The following is a 24,979-nucleotide window of genomic DNA, read 5'->3' on the forward strand; positions in this document are numbered from 1 at the left end:
ATGGATCTCAGCAATGGCAGAGGCAAAGCCAAGCCGCTGCCTACTGTTGAGTACTCTCCGCAAGCCTAGTTCGAAGAAGGATATATCATAGTGTTCCGGAAACACCGTGCAGTTTATTTAAAAGACTCAATGAATGTGGCAGAAACGTCCATCTAAATATTCAATAGCTCAACTCTCCGTTCTGTATACCACTGGTAACCGACAAAGTAGTTGAGCGGTCGCGACTGCTCTCGACCGAAGTTATCCTTGATGTTAAACGATGCACGATTTAAAACCAGGACTTCGAGAACGCCATACTCCTGGAGATGAAGGTCCGTGGCTGGGACGGGAACGAGAGCACACATCACATACAGTGGACGTTCACCGGGGCCCTCTTCTACTCCATCATCGTCATCACTACCATCGGTGAGTCAGGCATGGTGCCCCAGGCGCAACACGACTCATTGAATAAGCTATTGATGTTTTTAATTTTCTTTGCAATCAATCAAACCCGCAAAATATAATTTGGGTAATTACGGGTGGTAGGACCTCATGTGAGTCCGCACGGGTAGGTACCATCACCCCGCCTATTTCTGCCGTGAAACAGTAATGCGTTTCGGCTTGAAGGGTGGGGCAGCCGTTGTAACTATACTGAGACCTTAGAACTTATATCTCAAGGTAGGTGGCGCATTTACGTTCTAGATGTCTATGGGCTCCAGTAACTACTTAACACCAGGTGGGCCTTGAGCTCGTCCACCCATCTAAGCAATGAAAAAAAAAACAAGTTTATACTCCGTCAAAAGTCTGAATTGTGTTTATCAGCAATCGGCAGCAGCGGATTGTGAGTCAGAGCATGCGATAGGCGACTGCCGCTCGGGATGCTATCGCATGCTACATTCTACTTCCTCTCCTCCCGGTCACCAGGCGAATACATTAGTTTGTTTTTGTGCACTACTGCACTTGTTGTGTTCAGTCACCATATCTTGGTATGTTGAACCATGGGTCCTCGTGCGCATATACGTCATAAATATAAATTTGCGTCATTACTCATGGTAAGGTTTATTATTGCACGAGCACGCACAGGTAGATACCGTCATCCTGCCTATTTATACCGCGAGACAGTCCGGTTTCTGCTGTATGAGAAAATTCAAAGTTCGACCTCATGTTTCAAGGCGTATTCACCATTTAATATTTACGGATTCCGGTAACCACTGAACACCAGCTGGGCCGTGACCTCATTCACAGACATAGTGCAATTAAAACAATTACACATGTAAAATTTATTGTCAAATGCGATAGCTGAATCCAAGAGAACTCACGCGGAAATTTCTTCATTCAAAAATTACACAGCTGTTTTTTTATATACATATAATGCGAATTAATGCTGATAGACGTAATTCAGGTCTAAGTGTATTTGGTTTCCAGCTCAGCACGCTGTTAACTAGACAGTGAGTCTTCACACATAAACCAGAGCCCATACATACATGTGTAAGCTGTTAACATCAATGTCTTGATAGAAACGTTGGCTTTTCCGAATTAATATGAAAAACAGTCGGTGTATGCAGAGCTACGAAGCGTGTCACATTAATGAATGACAAATGAACTTCCATGGTTATTTTTAATGCGAGCACGCTTCTAATTAGTTTTTTGCTCAGAATTCATGATTTTGTTTTCAATGTGAATGAAACCCAGCAACTCAGCTGTAACTCGACATGACTGCTGCCATGAGCACCGCTTGCACTCACCATCGGGTAGAGGTAAAAAAAAACCGACGATAATAACTATGTAAACATTTGAGTACATAATTCGCTATTTAAATACATATTATTATGTATATTTATGACGTAAGCGATAATACTGCTGCATGGACGAATAGCAACTGAACAATTATGTACGAAAACATTGTAAAACATTTTCACTCCTTATTTTACTTATACGCATTATTATTCACTGTATTTCTAACAAGTCATGAATGAGTTGCGCTCGCGTTAGTACGTGTACTATTTTAAGTGTAATTCCAATTTCTGTATATGACGAAGAATCAAATTTGAAATATGATGGATTGCGGCTCAGATTGGTAGTCAGTCCGGCGTTATTGTGTTGTTCCCCTGACAGCGCTGTTGAGATTTGAGCGATCAATCTTCTGCACCCTTGCACCGTCCGGAATCTTACCTCCTATTCTGGAAAACGGAAACTAATTAACGTTAGGTCCCACACGAGTTTCTATTAACTGAGCTGTTGTTATATTATGTTATTATATGATTTTCAATTAATCAGTTGGAATGGGCACTGCGTTCTGTGGACAGTTGGCTCAGCTCCAGCAAGTGCGCTCTACGCTCTACGCGTCGCTTGGTACCGAGCTATTTATACATACGTTTGGATTGAACTATTCATATTCAGGCGCCCTGTATCAAAACATACGATTTTCATTGAATTTTTTCTCATTTATTTCGTTACACTGACGGCTCGGTGGGCGATTCGAAACACCATTAGGGATGCTATGAATGTACTGACGACCTCCCAGAGATAAGAAGGAATGTACTTTATTTCAAAAAAAGCTTAGACATGTCAATCTCACATTATATTATCTGATTTGCTAAAGTAAACATTAGTACCTGCCACATTCGGATTACTACATGTCGCACATTGACGGTGCACACGATAGAAACCTCTCCTAAAGTCATAATGATAACCGTACCAGGTTTTATCACAATCGAATGAGCTGCTAAGCAACGCATAGGAAAAATCTACAAACATTCAATTTTATTTATAGAGGTAGAAGATTTCTAACAGAACAGAACAGAAGTAATGTAAAATAAAAACAATTGACAGCAGGGTACAGTGCCGTCGTAGTCTACGAATTCTCCATTGAATACAAACCAGGACTATTTGGACACACAGCTTCAGTAGCTATCTTACGGTGAAAACATCTTCTTTTAGTTTTTCTGGAACATCCTGAAAACGTTGATTAAAATATGAATAGCATATAATTGCTGACTGTATTTTCTTTGTTTTTGTGATCTGCGGAATATTTTTTTTATTTTTTTTTATTGCTTAGATGACGGATGATGATGATGACGGATGATGCTTAGGATGGACGAGCTCACAGCCCACCTGGTGTTAAGTGGTTACTGGAGCCCATAGACATCTACAACGTAAATGCGCCACCCTTTTTTTCTTTTTCTTTTTTGTTTTTCGGGCCGAGGGCCGAACCTCCTACGAGGTCCCCGCGCCTAGGAGGCGCGCGGGGTATGTGAGACTCAACGATCTGCAGGTGTTGAGAGCAGACCGCGGGCCCAAGGAATTTAGGGCCCATCCACTAAACGACTCCCCTGCACTCTTACACCCGGCGTCCGATCTCCGTCCGGGGTCAAAACCCGGTCAGAGTTTGCGCCACCCACCTCGAGATATAAGTTATAAGGTCTCAGTATAGTTACAACGGCTACCCCACCCTTCGAACCGAAACGCATTACTGCTTCACGGCGGAAATAGGCGGGGTGCTGGTACCTACCCGTGCGGACTCCCAAGAGGTCCTACCACCAGTGAATATAAATGGAACCTAGTTTGACAGTGTAACATCGCACTGAAGCTATTATTAAAATATTATTATTAGTATTATTGAGTGCGAGGATGAAGCGTGAAACCATTTATCATCAGACTTCAATGGTGGTGCGTCGTATCATTATTAGATACCACAACATATCCGTGAATACCTACCATCATGCATCTTGTTTGTAGGACAGACTACCCATAGTTCCAGTTGAGGCTCCCATCACATAGTAGGTGTTCATCAACTTTTTCTATGACAATTTGTCCTTTCAAAATCACAACAAACACACCAAGCTCTGCGTAATTGAGAAACCGCATCACTTATCTTAGGTTGAGGGTGGAGAATCAGTTTCAGCAATAAAATGAAAACTTAAATCCTTTATCTTAAGATGAGAGTTGTCACTCACGTTGTTATGTCTTTGGATTCCATTAGCAACGTGGGAGCAAAGCGCACGCTTCTTCAACTGATTTTGTTTATCGTACCAAAGGAAAATGCTTATGTTGCTATGACCATTTAGACAAGAGCTGCCTCAAGGAATATTGTCCGTAAATAAAACAGATCATCGACAACACTCCGTTTATTGCGGTTAGCACTCTCAGCTTACATTAGATTAGAACAATAATATTTACACGACACTAAAACTACATTCGTGCAGACCAACCTAAGATAAACATCACAACGATTGTTACAAAGCACACAATACCGGGAGTAAAAGGAGCTTTCTTCTACATTTTTGCTAAATTTATTTAGTTATTTCTGTTGTTTGACATTACGATGGATTTATAATTTTTGACAAATCTGCAGGGTGTATATCCACCTGAAGCTCCTCTTGCTATAGTTTTTATTGTAGATAATAATACTCCGCGGTAAATTGTGTGAATTTAGATAAGTAAAATGGAAAGAGAGAAGTGATGGCGTGTTGTGAAGCTTGCCACTAGCACCTGTAGTGATAACCACGACCACTCTGTGAAGAGCGATACCGACAAAGAAGAAGAAAATGGAAATTCGGAAATTCTTACATCGATTTATTAATAAGTATTAGCCATAAATAAACTAGTTAAAATATTGGGGCCCTATCTGCCCTGTAGGCCCACCAGGACCCACGAGTATTGACCGTCCTGGGCCGATGGTACCAGTGGGTCCCCCGGGCCCTACTAATACACCTGGGCTCCCTTGACGGCCGAAGCCAGGACCAATGTAACCAGTCGGACCACCTGGACCCACTAACACACCTCGTCTTCCGTTCCTGCCAGGACCGATTATGCCTGTTGGTCCACCAGGTCCAGTCAGTACAGGTCTTCTTCCGTAGTTTCTTCCGGGACCAATGATTCCAGTAGGTCCACCTGGACCAACGAGTACTCCTCTTTGTGCGGATTCGCTGAAACCTACATCTCTTGGGCCATCAGGCCCCACAAGCACACCTTGATGAGAGTGTCCAGGTCCAATCACACCCGTAGGTCCGTCCGGACCAACTAAGACGCCTTGGTTTTGATCTCGTTTTGGACCTATAGAACCAGTAGGACCTCCCGGTCCAACTAATACTCCTGAGTTTCCAATGTTTCCTGTTGGGTTTTGTGGTCCGACCTGGAAACCTTGTGGTCTATCAAATGGTCCGAGTAAACCGACTTGATGAGCGTGTTCCGGGCCAAAAACTCCGTTTGCTTCGGAAGCAGGAGGCGGGGGGAAGGGCCGGGCTAAGTTCTGTTGTCCCGGTAACAGCATGGGTCGTTCGTCTTCCACTTCGTTGAAGTTTTCTGAAATGTTAGTTCAGATGTAACAAAACATTTTAATATACTGCCGCATAGCCTCTTTATAACTGATTTCTCGAAGACTAGACCGTGGCGACAGCGAACCCTCGTCTTAATAATTAGGACAAGCTAATGAGACCGACACATCTTTACCTCTTTTTATTGGAGGTTTGACATGAATATAAAAATGTGGTTTGCATGCTTTGTACTGTAGGTGAATTTTTCCAGATAAAAAAATAGGACTTTTGTCCTATTTTCACATTTTTATGTGTGTATTATTAGCCTCACCTGACTGATATGAATTTACTCTGTTGCTCTGCTTACGCTTGTAACAACACAGGTACTTTCCAGAGCCACATGCTCTCTGAAACAAACAGACAGAAGACCAGTAGCTTAATATTAATATGTGATATGTTCAGTGGTGAATTTACACTAGGGGCAGTCGGAGCAAGCGTCCAGGGCGGCAAATTTTATAGGGCGGCAAAATTTTCAAAGTAAAATATATTTTTTTCTTATCAAAATTGCTCTATTCAATTAATTAATTCCATAATTAATATTTTTTTGTTTAATTGACAATTCAAGAAATTCAATTAATTCATTATTTGTGAATTATAATTTCGTCACTTTGGGTAAAATTAATAATCAAAATAATTTAATAAATTTATTTCCTTGGAGATTTAAAATAATAATCGATTTTTTGTTTACCAGAATTAAAGAAATTTAATTTTTTTTTCATGTATAATTATGAGTCAGCCTTAGTGCAAAATTTATAATTAAAAAAAAACCACATTATTTCTGTTTTTTGAATATATAACATATTATAATACAGTTTCTAGTAAAGTTGAAGAAGAAAATATATAAACTATAAGTTTAAGTAAAATTTCAGTATTGGGGCGGATTTTTTTCCGGTGCCCAGGAGCGGCATTAAGTTTAAATCCGGCCCTGTGTATGCTCAGTAATATCATGGAATTGTAACACTGTTTTGTGCAGTGCTGGAGTTATCATATTTGTAATGATCTCAGTGTGTTTGTTTATAAAAGTAAAATATGTTGATATGGCATTCTTTTTGTATCCTATAATATCCAAAAAAAAAACGCTAGTGCAAGAAAATTAGACCAAAAACTTACAGCACTGTCAGGTCTTGGGTTGCAGTCGGGAGTGTCAACACATTTGCAGTACTGCAGAGAATCAAGAGTTCCATCTGAATCGTAATTTTTAGGTCTGTAATTTAAAGTATAATAGTTCAAGATGATGACGTAACAAGCGATATTCCGCGCTAGTGGTTAGCCGTGGGTGATGATGGTATAACGACTCAGCCGACCATTTTAAGTTTTGCATACACAACGTCAGATGTCCAAAATAGGATACAGTTACCTATCAACAAATGTTCACGATTGATTTCCACGGTGAAGGAATAACATCGTGTAATAAAAATGAAACCTGCAAAATTATAATTTGCGTAATTACTGGTGGTAGGACCTCTTATGAGTCCGCGCGGATGGGTACCACCACCCTGCCTACTTCTGCTGTGAAGCAGTAATGCGTTTCGGTTTGAAGGGTGGGGCAGCCGTTGTAACTATACTGAGACCTTAGAACTTATATCTCAAGGTGGGTGGCGCATTTACGTTGTAGTTGTCAATGGGCTCCAGTAACCACTTAACACCAGGTGGGCTGTGAGCTCGTCCACCCATCTAAGCAAATAAAAAAAAATATTCAGAAAAAATAGTATTCTTGAAGGTTTTTTTATCTTATAAGCGAAGTCGCATCTAAAAGCAATTCATTCATTTAGCAAAATGAATAGCAATAACGATTTTGATCACTCTGTTAACAAAGTCCAAAAATAAGATCTGCTAAAACTCAGTTTAGTTACCTATTTAAATAATGTAACTATATAAACAGCTCTGAAGTTTTTGTGGAATTATGTATTTCACATAATTTTCTGCAAATTCGTAATAATACTGGGATAGTTTTTCCAACTTTCACAAATCATTTTCATTTTTGCTGTTGGTTCACCATAGAAGTTGTGCTGTAACACTCGTATATAGAGTGTTGGAGTATTGTGATTATTAATCGGTAAAAGTAATGAAAACCAAAAATTAAAGTTACAGTAATCGTACTTTTGTCCACCATGAATTATAAATTTTATTTTAACAAAAAAATGGAAATAACCCTAATCTGGGTATTATACAAAACCATACGTATGTTGATTCAGTCACTGTCGAGACTAGCGTGCGTAGAAGTTTATAAACCACAGACAAAAATGTGTACCATCACACCAGTGAGATACTAAAAATCATTCCCTTCCAATGATGAGCCTTCAAGAGAGCTGACGCTGAGAGGGAGAATCACAGCTAATTCCTTCAAGCTTGAGATACCTACACATCAACAGTCAAAATAGCTTGACTCTGGACTCTGTATGGAGACTGTGCGTGCTCTTCCACTCTTACTGGATACCTTCCTTCTCCCTGGGGCCTGTTATAGAAGCCTCCAGTTTCTTCTGGTTCCCGAAATGGGATCTCGTCTGCTTGCACCTTGGGTTCACGGTGAGATCTGTAACGACAGGATTGTTTTAGTTTGAACTATGCATGTAAAGAAAGGTGACTAATAGTTTAAGAACTAAAAAGGAAATTAAACATGAGAGGCGTTTGTGAGCAGATTTTCAAAGCTTATTAAAACTTTGTTTTATCCCGTATCTTCCTGTCATGTTCATAACAGAATTGAGATAACAGAATTTGAAAGATTTTTTTTACAATGTAATCCATGAGAACTATGCTATTGAGTGCAGTCACAAATCCAATAACTAATATGGTGGATTTACTAAAAAATTAAAAAGTTTCATTAATTCATGGTTAAAAGCGTCCTATTCGATAGCATTGACACCTTTTTAAAATAGTACTGTACTACCGTAGGCAAGTTATTAAAAAAAAGTCCATTATTATTTCGAAATGGTACAAAATTTGCTGCTTCTCTTTCAATAAAAGAAACTATCAAGATTATCAACCACTTGGGGCATTAAAAACTCGACAAAAAATTTCATAATAAAACAGTTAAAAATACTGTAATATGTTTATTTTTCCTAAACTAAATTAAGTGATCAAATTGTTTGCCTTTGGTACGAATATAGTCTCTGTATCGCCTCAGAAAAGATCATTTAACCATTCGTGTGTAACTAAATCTTTGAGCTCGTTTCTTCTGGTGTTTCAGCATTTTTACGGCGTATTTCAGTTAGATTTCATATTGGCTTCATGCACACTTTTTCTTTTATGCAGCCCCAATTAAAGAAGTCCAAAGGATTTAGATCGGGATTTCGAGGAGACCACAAAATTGTGCCAAGACGTCCAATCCTGGTAAGTGACCAGGATATTCTCTTTTTTTATCTCTATTTTGATCTTTTCAATTGATCCTTCTATTCAGTTCTGCCAACCGTGACAAAATAAATACTCCAATATTAATTATAATTTCGAACAGGACAGAATTGTTTTATTTCCAGTAGATACTGCACGAGTTCATGATCGACCAAGTGTTGAAAGCTTATCAGGGTCCTTAGATATATATTGAAGTGAATACTTTAACCCATCCTGAGAGACATGTGTACACTCTCATTTGTATAGTAATAAAGCTGGAAGATAGGTTTTGACCTTCTCGGTCAAAAAGTTCCACTGCTCGCCCATATCGATCTCGCATAGATATTTTTTCTGAAAATTAGTTATTCTTGAAGGAGTTTTGTTTCAGCTGAACTTCCTCCTCTCACTTCTCCGGCTCCAACACGAACGAACAGCGACCGCGGACATGTTGTAACGGTTTCTTTAGAGTTACACGTAACAAATCGATACACTGACGTTGGTCAACACATGTCTCAACACTGTTACTACATTAGAAATACAGCAGCGGCTGTTGTAACTTATCTGGGCTCCGTGTTTAAGACGAAACGCGGGTGCCGACGAATACATAGTAGTCATAATAGTATAGGTCTCTCAAAATTATCTGCGGACCGTCCATCCCAAATAACCCGCGCGCTCCCTGGGCGCGGCGAACTCGTAGGAGGTTTGACCCATAAAAAAATGGTCTTTTAAAGGTCCCTGAATGGAGCAGCAAAGAAGCAACTGAAACTCTGATTAAGAATCTAAATCTCCATTTTTTACGCTAACTTTGTTGTGTGAAACTAGATTTCATTCCGAGACTACCATTATCTTTTTCATTTCTCTTTTAAATTTTGAATATTATACTGTTTTCGTTAAGGAATATAGATTATTTAGATAGAAATAATATGTATTAAATGCTATTGGTTATTGTAAGCGGTACGCAGCGGCTTGGCTCTACCCCTGGCATTGCTGAAGTCCATGGGCGACGGTAACCACTCACCATCAGGTGGGCCGTATGCTCGTCGGGCAATAAATAAAAGAAACCTCTTTCTGTTATCACCACCCTGTCCATTCTTGCTCCATCATAAAGTTTAATATTCCCGCTATTCGAACCGATAAGACCTCGTGTTCTAATAAGATCGTCTATCCCGAGAAGTCTAATGTAAAGAACTATTCATCTAGACCGAGGAAAAATGAAGGACATTAATCTTTTAGCGTCTTAATGATTTAACAACAACAAAAGACGGAGTGTTGTTTTTTCTTATAATTCTCTGAATCATTCAACTGTTAAAAACTACAATTTAATCATTATACCCTGTGGCGTGCGTTTCGTAATTTAGTAAATAGTTATCATTTGTTTTGTTATTTACTGCGTACTTTTGTGCTCGTGATCTTCATTTTGAGATTCCCTCATTATAAACGATTGCCTCGCTAAGGTTCGGTGATATCCTTCTCATGGGTCGTTGCATCTTTACACGAGATGAGCCCATGGCCCACCTTGTGTACAGTGACTGCCAGAGCCCATGGACATCAAGTGAACGCCGTCGCCTACTTTGAGATCTGAGGCCGAAACCTCAGTTGCATTGTATAACATAAACATGCGCTACCACCAATAAATGACGGTGAATAATGTACGCTGCGAGAGTACTCAGAGACCGTTGCTGCTCATTCTCCAGAATCCCTTAGTCGTTGTTTACGACGTCCACGGAAAGAGATCGGGTAGCGATATTTAATATTGCTTGGATCTTGTAGAGCTAGAGTTGGCAGCCACGAATTCTAATCTAATTATGGAATGGAAAGACCCCATCTAAGCCAGGTACATTAGGTCTAGAGTAAGGTCACATCTTGTGATTCTTTTACAGATCTGGTTATGTTCCTTGTTCATTTGCGTAAGCTAATGAAAAAAACATTCATTCTCGGAACTTCCCTTTTTATTAATGGAAATAATCTAGATCAATTTCAAGACCCACATAATTACTAACCAGCCAACCGTGCGCTGACGCAACTCCATTCTAGTGTCAAGACGGTGACCGTTTAATGGTATTGTATCGGAAACAATGCGTGGTGAACGGCGAAGGACGAATTCAGTGGAACGGACTAGATCAGAGAAATAGGGTGTGTGGTCACTCTAACAATAATCATGAAACGTTTCGTAGGTCTTCACAGTATGTACTTATAAGAATCCATTAGGTACTTTGTATTGGTACAGAGTAGATATTACACTCGTAAGAGAACCAGTATCGATGGAGATATCCAAGAGACTTTTCAGCCTGTGCCTTGACTCTTGATTTCAAGAAGATTTGGAGAAGCATGTGGTTTCGATACTATATATTTCTATTACAAAGTTCACAAGTATTGCGTTTATTTATCAGGTAGCTGTAGAATATAATCTCTAGCCTTTTCGTCAAAACCAAAACCTAATCATCGACAATCTGGAGGTTTCATTCCGTATTCCAGTATCCTTGAAGTAATGGCTCTCCCGTCGTTCGGACGTATACCGCACTACAAGTGTGTCCCGGTCCCAACGATAACCGCGATTCCAGTGATATCGTAATAACCACCTAAGTTCTCAAAATTGAAGGTGGTATTCAAATTGTGGCGTCTATGGACTCCTCTCGACTTATTAGCTTACATATTTTCATATCTAAGCTAATAATCAACATTGCCTTGAGATAAAATAATATATTCAGAAACAATAGAACAAATACGTGCTTGGCTTGAAACACACGGCCCTATCTTACACGGTGATCTGTTAATAGCATAAAGACATTCTGCATAATATTAATATCCATGTTCGTTTACAACCAAAATATTGCAAAAGAACGAGATCCTGACGTCATTGGCACCTGACATTGGCCGTCAAGGTAAAAGCTCCATTAAAGCCCACTTTTTGACAATGTGCCCAATACGGGCGCTACCTTGTAGTTCAAAAGGAGCTTTGAACCGCGTCTTCGTCTGTATCCGGTTAATGATTTCCAGTACAAGTAGCCTGACCCACTAATCGGGCCAGTCGATTATTTCTTAGTTATGTAGAGGGACACTCTCGATCCAACCGGTATGAAATCGTTACCAGTATATGGACAATTTTTCTTCTTCTCAGTCGTGTCACTCTTGACAGAGTGGTCGTGATCGTCATGTAGTGCCAAACAAAATTTTAATTATACTTTAGTTTGAAGTCTTCTTGGTTTAAAGGATAAGATGTCCAATGCATTCGTATCTAGCGATGCATCGGTGTTCCAATCCCGCAGGCGGGTACCAATTTTTCCAATTAAATACGTACTTAACAAATGTTCACGATTGACATCCACGGTGAAGGAATAACATCGTGTAATAAAAATGAAACCCGCAAAATTATAATTTGCGTAATCATTGGTGGTAGGACCTCTTGTGAGTCCGCGCGGGTAGGTACCACCACCCCGCCTATTTCCGCCGTGAAGCAGTATTGCGTTTCGGTTCGAAGGGTGGGGTAGCCGTTGTAACTATACTGAGACCTTAGAACTTATATCTCAAGGTGGATGGCGCATTTACGTTGTGGATGTCTATGGGCTCCAGTAACCACTTAACACCAGGTGGGCTGTGAGCTCGTCCACCCATCTAAGCAATAAAAAAATATATATATCTCTACCACTGCTGTTGTCCATTAACATCCATGTGCACTCGCTTACAATTGGGTCGTTTGCTCAGCCGCCTTCAAAGGCAATAAAAAAACCAGTACTCACCTGACATCGTCACCGCGGCTGTCAATGAATTTAACTTTGGTGTCTATACGCAAAGATGCTGAAGATTGTTCATCGGGGAACCGGAATTTCTCACCACTCACTGCCGCTACCAGCAGTAACCACAGTACTGAAAGTTAAAAAAAACAATAATGTTGATAATAGTAAACTTTATTAAATATTTAAACTACACCCCTGCTTCTCAATTATCTATATTGAATGCAAATTGAAAATATATACTACCAATTACAGTTCCAAATACAAAATAGGAATTATTGGTCAGACTCATTCATCACTTATGATCCATTTGGCCAGCATGCAATATGCGTTATAACTATTTATTTTAAGTATATTTTCTTTCAACAAAGTCGTTTATGAGCATTCAGTGCTCGCTAAAAGGCTCGAAATCATCTGCTCAGTTACACTAATAAAGGTATAAATAATAAGTAGCCATTCCGTGCCCAATTACACGCTCGAAGATCGTTAATTATAATTAATAATCTGATATTGTAAAGTCCTTGCAACACGTAAGGTTTTTCCAAGTTTTCACAATTGTGTAGGCGGTTGCCATTTAAGTTCTTATATGTACTATAGGTTTCAACAGTTAAAGTGTTTCTAACCTTCGAATGAACAGTTAGAAAACGAATTTTGTACACTGATTGTGGGAGATTTTTTTTGAGTAAATCGATTATCGTTTATCGATTATCGTTACGATAAGCTAATAAAACGAATATTAAACTACACCAGAGAAAGGAATAATGTGAAAACAAAAGAATAAAAAATACTTATTTATCTCACATACTTTTACTTACAAAACAAAATATTTCTCTTCGATTATAACCTTGCTAAACAAATCTATAACTCAAATATTGGGTGAAAACAAAATTCGTAGAACTGAAAATTTATCGATCTTATAGGTAATTTCTAACGCTTTTTTTTAGCTTACAGCAACCGAGCTGGCGATTTACAATCAACCGCAGACTGCTTGTTCGTAAAATAACATTATTAAAACATATTTGATCGTAACTTTGATTACACAATTCGCAACCTTCTATAATTAATTATAACCGTTCGGTGACAAAGTTAGTAAACATTAATCTTATGTTAGAAGACAATGGGTGATTCAACGCTTGGGCTGAACGCAACGCGTGTCTAGACGACTACTGCCTCGACAAACGAGACCTCTTCATCCAGTTGTTTTGATATCTAGTTAAATAATTAGAAGAGTGGGACCACTCCCTGATGTCACCATCCATCTTCTCTTCTATATATTTATCTATCTTCTTATATATAAAAATGAATTGCTGTTCGTTAGTCTCCCTAAAACTCGAGAACGGCTGGATCGATTTGGCTAATTTTGGTCTTGAATTGTTTGTGGAAGTTCGGAGAAGGTTTAAAAGTTAAATAAATATGAAAATGCTCGGAATTAAATAAAAATAACAATTTTGTTTTTCCTTTTATGTGTCCCCCGTCGGACGGATTCCTTTTGCTTGCTTTAAGTTTATTTTATACAAAAGTTTAGGTCTTTTATTTATCGATTGAGGCACTACGAAGTCTGCCGGGTCAGCTAGTTCAAAATGAAAATTAGCATTAGTTGTCAATAACTATGTGCATAACGATGAGCAGTGGCTGACTTGTGGAGAAAATGCTGTTTATTTTGGTCCCTAAGTAGATTGCGATTATCTTTTCACAAATCGCCTATGAATGCTGTGAACGAGCCAGCACATGTCGTACACGCGGTAAACTGTTACATTCATCTATTTAATATTCTATTTTAATTTGATCTAAACATCAAATTGACTGAAATTACTTCAAAAAAAGAGAGAGGAAAAACCGTTTCCATTATATAATTTTATAAGCTAGTTTGAGAGCTTTCACAGAAAATATTTTCCAAAATAGGATAAATCCCTATTCGAATGATAAAATTGTCGGCAATGTTAAGCTTGAATGTGTCTGGACGCAAGGATATATTTGGCAATGAGAGAGAGAGATGAATTGTTTGTATAAAAAATGTTTTATGGAGGTGACATGTAATGGTTTACGACATCATAGAGGGCTTAGAGAAAGACGAGTAGACAGGGTAAGGTTGCGTAAATTAGATCCAGGTGAAATAAAAGTTCTTTGTAATGTCGAAACAACAAAATTAACGACCTCTTAAACTAATGGCGAGGTTGGGCCCTTACGAAATGACTCGCCAACTGACGCCTCAGCATGTTGTGTAATTGCACAATTCACATTACATTGCTGGGTGTTCAATTTTACTTATAGCAGTCAGGTTCTATGGTTTCTCAAGCAAGGAGCTAGGGCATTCAAAGTATATGTTCATACACCCAGCTATGAGTCTTAACACCTTTGATTTGTTGCTATAATTAAAATACAACAAACAGCAATCCATTTTCTATTGTCCACGATAGATACGAGCCCGTGGACATTATAACGTAATGTAATATGAGAGTGAAGTTTAATTTGTAATAACGTTCAGCTCTATCATCCGTAGCTAAGTATCCGTATTTATATTTATATTTATATTCTTCTCCCGAAGTGTGTGGTGGGCGACAAAAACAAATACACCCAGACCCGAATCCCAAATATGCTTAACAAAGAAATCGAACACTCCATGACACAATAGTTAGATCGCTTGGTAGAGAGCAATGGCGGAGCAAATGTTGTATCTACTTTATTTAGAGTATTTATTAAGAACAAAAGACAAAAGATGACTTCAGAATTTTTGTTACCACTTAACTCCAGAAGGGTTGGTAACACATCCACCCGTCTAGTAAAATGACCAGTATCTTACCAATAAAAATTGCAAAAAACAGCATCACGTCTTGTATATATGTATTTATGTCATAGTTTGTCTTATGCATTATTTCATAAGGAAGAAGTCTGCGTCACTTCTCTGTAGTCGTAGTCAGTTACTCTGTTAGTCGTAGTCGTAGTGTAGTCGAAGCCAACACTGTTGTTCATTAATAACACGAGCTTGTCACAAGTTCGTTCATCTTTAACGACCAATGTATGTTGTGTTATATTTATAAATCCTATTAACTTAATAGTTATCGTGGGCGACAGCTTTTCGCAATATTTTGTGGCAACGAAACCTTTTGAAGTAAACTACACATACCCACTAGTACTCGTGTTAGTCTAAGAGCTGCCGTATTTTGATGTTGTTATTATTTTAGCCTTTAGGTTCAATTCGTTTTCGGTGATTTTAAAGGGTTCCGTCTCTTATAGTAGGATCTCATCTTCTCATCACCAATTCCTAAGGCGGGTGATCGTCTGATCGGTAAAATAGTTTAAATCATAACAAATTTATTCGTTGAACCTATTCCACCAGTCGGGCAGTAGATGTAGGCTTTTATGTGTTTTATTATTATTAATATTTTATTACATACAAGGGTGGACGAGCTCACAGCCCACGTGGTGTTAAGTGGTTACCGAAGCCCATAGACATCTACAATGTAAATGCCTCCACCCACCTTGAGATATGAATTCTAAGGTTTCAACTCTCAGTATAGTTACAGCGGCTACATCACTCTTAAAACCGATACACATTACTGCTTCACGGCAGAAATGGGCAGGGTGGTGGTACCTATCCGTGCGGACTCACAAAAGGTTCTACCACCAGTAAATAATGTATGGCTATTACGGGATGGAGTTATTCTTGGTTCAAAACTGCTCTGGCCAATGTTACTAGATCTGCGTCCAATCTGTTTTTATTGCTTTATATTCTCCCATGAAGTAGACCAGTTCTGGGTCCACCAAATGTGAAATCCAGATTAAGTCAATCAGTGTCTCAACTTTAGTGTAGCAATAAATAACTACAATATGATTTAAAAGTTTTTATTTAATATTTATTTTTAATTGAATATTTAATAAATTTACTAAATTAATTACATAAAAGTACTTACCAACAAACATATTTTTAATGATTCACAAAGAAACTATCACGACATTTGCAAACGAACGTTAATTAATTAAAGAACTATGAACATTTAGAGCGAGTGTTCCGCGCGCCCTCTGTTGTGCAACTGAGAGTGTAAGTGCACTGTGCAAGTTACAAATGTTTCAGCAATTGCAGACCTTGCTACGGGTTAGCTATTTATATATACCGATAACGATACGGCAATAACGATCCGACACGATGTCTTTTATAAATGTTATAAAATCGTAAGCAGATCTTCTATGTAATGTTCTTCTATGTCGTTTGTCTTCTTTAATCTTCATAATTAATACACCAGTTCTGATGTTAAAACGCCTTGTGAGTCCGCACGGGTAGGTACTACCACCCTGCTTATTTCTACCGTGAAGCAGTAAGGCGTTTCGGCTTGAGGGGCCGAGCAGCTACTGTACTGAGATTAGATGTATCAAGGTGGGCGGCTTCGGTAACCGCTTAACACAAGTTGGGTAGTGAGCTCGTCCACTCAAAAAAAAATCTTTTTAATAACATTGTGTAAGAAAATAAATTCGATTCGAATAAAATCTTTGCAACTCTTACTTAGAGTGGAGACGCGATCGCGGCTGTGATATAAGATTTTAATATTTGACTACACCGCTCGGTGCGGGTAGTATTTTTTTTATGTTTTTTTAGGTATGGAGGATTACTGGTGGCCCAGAGGCCTTTCCAGTTTCACCAGGACAGGTGGGCGAGCAAAGCCAGAAGGGGTGGGATTTGCTAATAGCTGCCCGAGCGCCTACGAAGGAGACGCGCGGATAGTACTTGCAGTAATGTTATCCAGCGCTACTACGCTGTCGTGTCCTAAATTGACCGACCAACTACTAACAAAAATGAATTATTTTTTTATAATTCGCAATTTAAATCCAGAAATTTCGTTTGTTATGAAACAAATATGTCCTTCCGACATTAATATTTCCGGCGGTCTCTCGCCTCGGGAAACACTGAGGTCAGTTTGGTAATCGGTACAAAATCCCAGTCGATCGCTTTATCTCGAAATCTGGGCTCGATTAGTGTCACCACGCTGTGCGGATGGATAATGAGTAGATAACTATGAATTTCCACAAACGATGGACAATTGAAGAGACAAAATGGAAAGGGCCTAGCGGGAAAAGAAGGGAAGGGTGACCTATGACACGATGGAGAGATGATATCATACTCACCGCTAGAAAAGAAAGGATTAAACGAGCCAAGGACAAAGAAAATTGGATTAAACTGGAGGAGGTATATACCCAATTAGGAGTTCCTATTGAAGAAAAAGTTTGATCTAGGCAAATCAAACAAACAACAATAAAGAAAAAATATAATATAAAAAGTGTAAAATTGAAAATAGATCAAAATGTCAAAATTATCAAAAAATCATATATTTAAGAATATTTACATGTAATACTTAGGTAATAGGAAATAAAAGGCTTCATTATTATTATAAGTACTAGCGACCCGCCCTTGCTTCGCTTCGGAAACATTAAAACACACATGACCAAAAAAAAAAAAATAAAAAAAAAAAAAAAAACAAAGTAGCCTATGTTCATCAGGGACAATGTCGGCTTCTAATGGAAAAATAATTTTTCAAATCGGTCCAGTAGTTTCGGAGCCTATTCGAAACAAACAAACAAACAAATCTTTCCTCTTTATAATATTAGTATAGATGAATTTGGAGCTCTTAGTGAGTGGCGTTTTCGCTGGTGATAGTGTAAGAACTTGTATCCATTGAACTGAGTATCTGAATTATTGTCTCAGTCTTTATAATGCTTCTACCAATAAAGCACTTTGCTATTGTATTAAGACCACTTGGGGCATTTGAAGATACTTTTTAGAGTTATACAGTATCAGAGACTTCCCAAAGAAACTCAGAACAGGAACTTTAACCGTGAGCTTTTAATAGATAGGACACAGGTCCTATCTATGAAAGTCAAATACTCAAACTACTCGAGTTCCAAAATTGAAGAGAAGCTGTTCTGGAGGTGGCTAGCTGTCTCTATCGAAGCGTAGTGCAGATTCCATCAATTCGCTTAAAATGATTCGAATATAAAAGCCAATAAATAATCTTGAGATCTTTTGGCTCTGCGCTGGTGTGTTCGATATAAGTGGCCGACCTCGGGAGCATCCGTCAGCGAAGGAAATCATTTCAATATCACCAAAAAAACCCGCTTATAATATTTTTTGTGAATTACATATTAAATCGATAGTTTGTTAGTCTGTCTGTGGTTTAAAGGAACAATACGGCTATTAATAAGATTTTTATTTATATTTATTTTTTATTGCATAGATGGGTGATGGGTGGACGTGCTCACAGCCCACCTGGTGTTAAGTGGTTAGTGGAGCCCATAGACATCTACAACGTAAATGCGCCACCCACCTCGAGATATAAGTTCTAAGTTCTCAGTATAGTTACAACGACTACACTACACTAACTCCACCCTTCGAACCGAAACGCATTACAGCTTCACGGCAGAAATAGGCGGGGTGGTGGTACCTACCCGTGGGGACTCACAACACGTCCTACCAGTCCAGTGCAATGTGGATAGTTCTAGGTTGTATTGTCTGTTGCATTGTCTCCTCAGTGAGGTTCAAACACGGTCCAAAACAACGAAGACCAGACCGTGTATTCCTACGTTAACTATTCCTAGCTTACGATAAATGAGAAAAGTTTGAAAACCTGCTTGAAAAATACCTTACGGATTTTCTCACAATTTGGAATAGGGCATTGTTAAATTTAAATATACCTCGATTTAGTTAATATTTTACTATGAGAATAATACGAATATTCTTTGCAAATAACTGTATATTAATCAAAATACAATAGATTAAAATGACCAAACCAATACGTTTTTAACTAGTATCCCATAATGTCTCGTAATTGTATAATTATCTGCTCTAAAAACTATTTTGACCTTGTTTTGTTGAATAAAAAGGTATAATAACAAAAAACAAAGATATAATAGCGGTTTTACTAGTATGGGAATGTTTTGTTATTATAATATGAAAGCAAAAAGATTGCATCGGCCGGGAATCGAACCCGGGCCGCCCGCGTGGCAGGCGAGCATTCTACCACTGAACCACCGATGCTTGTTGTCATAATGTGAAATTAACAATAATATTCATTTAAAATCACAATATTTTCACTCACTATAAAATATGACCATGACCGAATTTTGCCGCCAACCTTACGTCACCATTTTGATTCATTTCGATACTGTTGCTTCATTCAAAACTAGTTTTACCTTTTACTTTATGTTTACATTTGCGACGCGGACAAGAAAGAGGTTTAAAAACTTAGGAATATTGTTTTATCTTTGAATATTCGCTGGCGGAGAAGATAAGCACTTTCGGAAACTGATAGAGATCATAAATATGGACGATTTTGGAGTGGTCGTGGCCTAAAGGATAAGACGTCCGGTGCATTCGTATGTAGCGATGCACCGGTGTTCGAATCCCGCAGGCGGGTACCAATTTTTCTAATGAAATACGTACTCAACAAATGTTCACGATTGACTTCCACGGTGAAGGAATAACATCGTGTCATAAAAACCAAACCCGCAAAATTGTAATTTGCGTAATCACTGGTGGTAGGACCTCTTGTGAGTCCCCACGGGTAGGTACCACCACCCCACCTATTTCCGCCGTGAAGCAGTAATGCGTTTCGGTTCGAAGGGTGGGGTAGCCGTTGTAACTATACTGAGAACTTAGAACTTATATCTCGAGGTGGGTGGCGCATTTACGTTGTAGTTGTCTATGGGCTCCAGTAACCACTTAACACCAGGTGGGCTGTGAGCTCGTCCATCCATCTAAGCAATAAAAAAATAAAAAAAAAGATTATGGTGCGGAAAGCATAATAGCAGAAATTATTATTGCATAGCAAAAAAAAGAGTTGAGTACCCAATCAGGCCTAACTCTTACGGGAAACTTAAATACGAAGTCAATGTGTGGTACCGATGCCTCTCGACCCGATCCATTCCCGATCCTGCGGAAAGAATGGAAAGCAGTCGACGTCGCCCCAAACACGTCATTTCGGATCCTCCCGATCCACTAACGGTGCTTTTAGGTACCTCAAGCACCGGTCACCGTTCTTGTCGAATCCGTCGCTTGCAACGAAGGGCTCGACGAGCAAATTAACCCTCAGACACAGCCCACTGAGTTTCTCGCTGGATCTTCTCAGTGGGTCGCGTTTCCGATCTGGAGGTAAATTCTGCGAAGCACGGCTCTTGCTAGGGTTCGTGTTAGCAACGTCGTCAGGTTTGAGCCCCGTGAGCTCACCTACTAGTTATCGTTCCGCTGAAATAGCTTCTCAAGGCTATCGGATTAGGTAGGAAAAAAAAAGACCTGATCAAAACCACGGTCGATACAACTGAATGACTGATTGACCAGCTGTTTTTTTTCTATTTTAGTAAGGTTGCTCACATATCTCGCTATGCAGAAAACATTAGATAACGTTTTAGTGAGTGGGTAGGTACGTAGGATTAGAAATGACTTTCATTACTTTTTTCATTACTCCCGGGGTTCCTTAACCATATCCAACAAGCTAAGCGTTTATTGCTCTATGATAACACCGATCTGGACATATGGAATCCACGTGTGGTCGACAGCCAGCAAATCCGATATTCAGAAGTCGTCGTGGCCTAAAGGATAAGACGTCCGGTGCATTCGTATCGAGCGATGCACTGGTGTTCGAATCTCGCTGGCGGGTACCAATTTTTCTAATGAAATACGTACTCAACAAATGTTCACGATTGACTTCCACGGTGAAGGAATAACATCGTGCAATAAAAATCAAACCCGCAAAATTATAATTTGCGTAATTACTGGTGGTAGGACCTCTTGTGAGTCCGCACGGGTAGGTACCACCGCCCCGCCTATTTCTGCCGTGAAGCAGTAATGCGTTTCGGTTTGAAGGGTGGGGCAGCCGTTGTGACTATACTGAGACCTTAGAACTATATCTCAAGGTGTGTGGCGCATTTACGTTGTAGATGTCTATGGGCTCCAGTAACCACTTAACACCAGGTGGGCTGTGAGCTCGTCCACACATCTAAGCAACAAAAAAAAAAATTCTGTGCCTCCAGAGAGCTAAAACAATATCTTCTTACTATAATTGATGCCTTGGTAGGTATACTTAAAATTTGGAAATTTACGAGTACCTGGAAGTCCCAACGATATTGCACGAAGTTAAACGATACTCAGCCAACTATAAGGACCACTTGACAGCTCGCCTATAACCGTTATCCAGTATGCCCTTGCAGCCAAATCCGATTAGAAGACGAGAGCCGATGTGCTATCCTACTAAGGGGAGACAGACACCCGTATCTTTAGTCGTTCACACGAGCTTAACTCGACTCGACTCAACCTCCAACGCGCGTTTTGCACCCGTATCTTTAGTCGTTCACACGAGCTTAACTCGACTCGACTCAACCTCCAACGCGCGTTTTGGTATGATTAGTCGTAAAAATAAACTCCACTCAAACGTCCTTGGAAAAATTTCCTAACCGGAGTGAAGTGACCGAACTGTCAAGTTAAGGTACGTCGCGACGTACCTTGAACGTTCCTCAAGGCTGGTTTTCTATCAAAGTCCAAATAGTATGTGGACCGCAAATGGAAATATATGATATTGTTGTGCAATGGCCTGGATCTGTGCATGATTCGCGCATATTTTGATAATTTAATTTTGATAATTTTTATTAATAAAGTAAATAGTTCGAGGTTAGACTCTTGTTTAGACTCGTGGTCAGACATTTGTAACTCCTTATTTTATATACCTACATAAGAGTCATATTTTGCTTACTACCTAATAAATAAAGTCAATGCGATTATAAGTTTAATTTATATAATAATAAACTGGTGGTTGTGGAAAAGCACTTCAACAACACGATGCAATCAAAATCACATAAAAACGGCGAATAAAAATACAAAACCGGGTCCGAAATCTAAAATAATAATGGGTTAGAAAATAATAATACACTTTCAAAACAAGTTCAATGCTTCTAGTGTCAAACAGACAGCGACAGCTTGACTTGACAACTCTATGGGTTTGATGCTAGCTTGATCAAATTTTCCCCAAACTGATGTTGTCGTGGTGACGCAATAACACAACTCTACCTCACTCGAGGACAGTTGAGGAATATCGTAATGTCGACTAAAAATACCAAACTCGAGTAAGTTTGGGAGGAATGCTCGAGCATCATCGGATGAGTTAAGACTGGAGGACTATTTTACGAAACGTCTAAAGATACGGGCATATGACGACTGGTTGTAGGTAAATACGTATGAAAAAACCACTTATCTCCGTTTCACGATAAGTGTTCTATTTCCAGGTTATGGTCACATAGCTCCTAAGACCCAGACCGGGAAGGTGTTCACGATATTCTACGCAATCCTGGGGATCCCATTAATGTTGCTCTGCTTATCCAACATCGGTGACGTCATGGCTTCCTCGTTTAGGTATTTCCTCATTTTACTTACTATATCAAATACATGAAATAAATAACGTTTAAACAATACACGGAGAGTGGAATTATCAAAATCATAATGTTATTTCTTCACGGTAGTCTTTGTGAACATGTTTTACTTATCTACATTAAGCACTAAAACGAACTCGATTGATTTTAAAGCCGTCTAATGCAGTGTTTCCCAACCTTTTTTGTGCCATGTCCCACGGTAACATATCGAAAATTTTTATGCCCCCCATACATAATTTAAAACATTAAAAAATTGATTTGTTCACTTAAGAAACATAAATGATAGGTTTTAGGAAGAAATCACTATGAAATTGTTATCAGAACACAGTAAGTAATATTTCAAAACACATAATAAAAAAAAATGAAATTCAAAATAATTTTAATACAGATTTTCTATATTAATTTAGTGTGATTTCCCCCCTTAATTATCAAATTGCCCCCTCGGGGGGCGTGGGCCCCACGTAAGGAAATACCAGTCTAATGTGTTTGTTTAACACTACAGGTTCCTATACTGGCGCGTGTGTTGCTATGTGTGCACTCGACCACCAAAACGCAAGAGCAGACACCACCACGCCAACACGAGGTACGGCTTGAGGATACTGGTGGTTCAGACTTTGCTAACATCTGCCCTAGCAAGAGCAGTTCTTCGCTGAATCAATCAGAAGTTTTTATTAACTTATTACGAGGATTTAAAAGCCCAGTTATCTTTCATGACAAACAGAATGCTAATAGCTTTTGGTTAATTTCAATTAAATATAATCAGAGACAAGAATTATCTGAAATTAAATTTCGGAGGAAAGAAAGATGTTTACTAGTTTTTACTTGTCGGAAATTGAAAGATTTTTTTTTCAAAATTCTGCTGTGTGGGCCCTCCGTTTGTGGAGGCCCCGGGGCTTTGGCCCCGGTTGCCCTCCCCTTAATCCGGCCCTGGCAGTTGGCAACCAGTTAATTTATTTAAGATTTTGTCAGAGCATCCCTGTTATTTTTCATGTTGGTCTTTTAGTTTTCATCACAAAAATCGTCAAATGATATAAAAAAGGATTTAATGTCAGTGGTTCTTGTATTAGCAGAACGTATTCATAATTATTTGCTAACATTGATCACCAGGCGTTCAGTGCGCGGTGGCAGTGGACGAGGTTCAACGCGAAGAAAAAAGCCTCCGCTTGAAAGATCACATTCGGACACTGACTGCAGGTAATATTTAAAGGCATACTAAAGTCAGTTTTAATGGTAGGCAGCGGCTTGGCTCTGCCCCTGGCATTGCTGACGTCCATGAGTGACGGTGACCACTTATCATCAGGTGGGCCGTATGCTCGTCTGCCTACAACGGAAATAACAAAAAAAAACAATGGAATAAGTTAATATAGCATGCCTTCAATCCTAAAGTAGTAAAAGATACATAATTTACTAACAATCTTGTACAGCGTATTGTGGTCGTTGTAAGGTACCGCGACAGTGGGTACAGCAGCGGCAGAGTCAAGAGGTCTCGTCCACCGCCATCCTTGCCGCACCCATACAACGCTAGGACCAGATCTCAACCACCCACACTAGCAAGAGGATATGGTAATATTTTTGTATAACTACTTGTGATTACGGCGAACGATACGAGTTGGATCACGTCGATGATGTATGTAAGTATGTATTTATGTATGTATGTGTGTATATATGTAGGTATATATGTATGTATAGGTGATTGTGTATATATGTATAACGGCCGTCTGGTGTAGTGGTAAGTGACATGGTCACTACACAAGGGGGTCGCGGGTTCGAATCCCGCCAAGGGAAGATATTTGTATGATAAATATAAATGTCTTTTCCAGGGTTATGGATGTATATTAAATATGTGTATGTGTATAATAAAAATCTTACATTTATTTCCGTTATCTGGTACCTGTAACACAAGTTCTTTACGAACTTATCACGGGACCAGTTAACGTGGTGTGACTGTTAGTAAATATTTATTTATTTATTATTTATTTATTATTTATTTATTATTTATTTATTTATTATTTATTATTTATTTATTATTTATTATTTATTTATTATTTATTTATTATTTATTTATTATTTATTTATTATTTATTTATTATTTATTTATTATTTATTTATTATTTATTTATTATTTATTATTTATTTATTTATTTATGTATGTATATACTTTTTTGTGTATGTATTTGTAAATTAATATAAATTTCATTGCACCTACCACTATTCACTCTGTAC

The 24,979-nt window shown here is 38.7% G+C and overlaps 2 protein-coding genes and 1 non-coding gene across 3 annotated transcripts in view; 1 reads left to right on the top strand and 2 right to left on the bottom strand.

Moving 5' to 3' along the window:
- The window catches only part of galene (potassium two pore domain channel subfamily K member galene), a 33,777-nt gene that overhangs the window by 3,673 nt on the left and 5,125 nt on the right, over positions 1 to 24,979 (top strand). Inside the window, exons 4-8 of the mRNA XM_028184570.2 lie at positions 279 to 405; positions 22,613 to 22,739; positions 23,259 to 23,339; positions 23,864 to 23,950; positions 24,201 to 24,319. Coding sequence (XP_028040371.1) covers positions 279 to 405; positions 22,613 to 22,739; positions 23,259 to 23,339; positions 23,864 to 23,950; positions 24,201 to 24,319 — 541 coding nt within the window. The remainder of the gene's footprint in view (positions 1 to 278; positions 406 to 22,612; positions 22,740 to 23,258; positions 23,340 to 23,863; positions 23,951 to 24,200; positions 24,320 to 24,979) is intronic.
- Positions 4,092 to 16,625, bottom strand: LOC114250620 (uncharacterized). The gene is made up of 6 exons (XM_028184571.2): positions 16,264 to 16,625; positions 12,359 to 12,485; positions 7,657 to 7,827; positions 6,405 to 6,498; positions 5,566 to 5,641; positions 4,092 to 5,283 (listed from the first exon to the last, which is right to left on the bottom strand). The coding sequence occupies exons 1-6, from the start codon at positions 16,271 to 16,273 to the stop codon at positions 4,583 to 4,585; spliced, it is 1,179 nt and encodes a 392-aa protein (XP_028040372.2). The 5' UTR covers positions 16,274 to 16,625; the 3' UTR covers positions 4,092 to 4,582.
- On the bottom strand, positions 19,306 to 19,376 carry TRNAG-GCC (transfer RNA glycine (anticodon GCC)). Its single transcript has one exon. It is a non-coding gene; the product is annotated as a tRNA-Gly (tRNA).

This window comes from Bombyx mandarina, chromosome 23 (assembly GCF_030267445.1).
Source record: "Bombyx mandarina strain Sakado chromosome 23, ASM3026744v2".
In the NCBI taxonomy this organism is placed as follows: domain Eukaryota; kingdom Metazoa; phylum Arthropoda; class Insecta; order Lepidoptera; family Bombycidae; genus Bombyx; species Bombyx mandarina.

Coding starts and splice junctions, on each gene's coding strand:
- LOC114250620 (XM_028184571.2), bottom strand. Junction 6,499..7,656: donor GCTATTTTGACTGTTGATGT/GTAGGTATCTCA, acceptor TTTAAATTACAG/ACCTAAAAATTACGATTCAG. Junction 5,642..6,404: donor ACCCAAGACCTGACAGTGCT/GTAAGTTTTTGG, acceptor TGTTTGTTTCAG/AGAGCATGTGGCTCTGGAAA.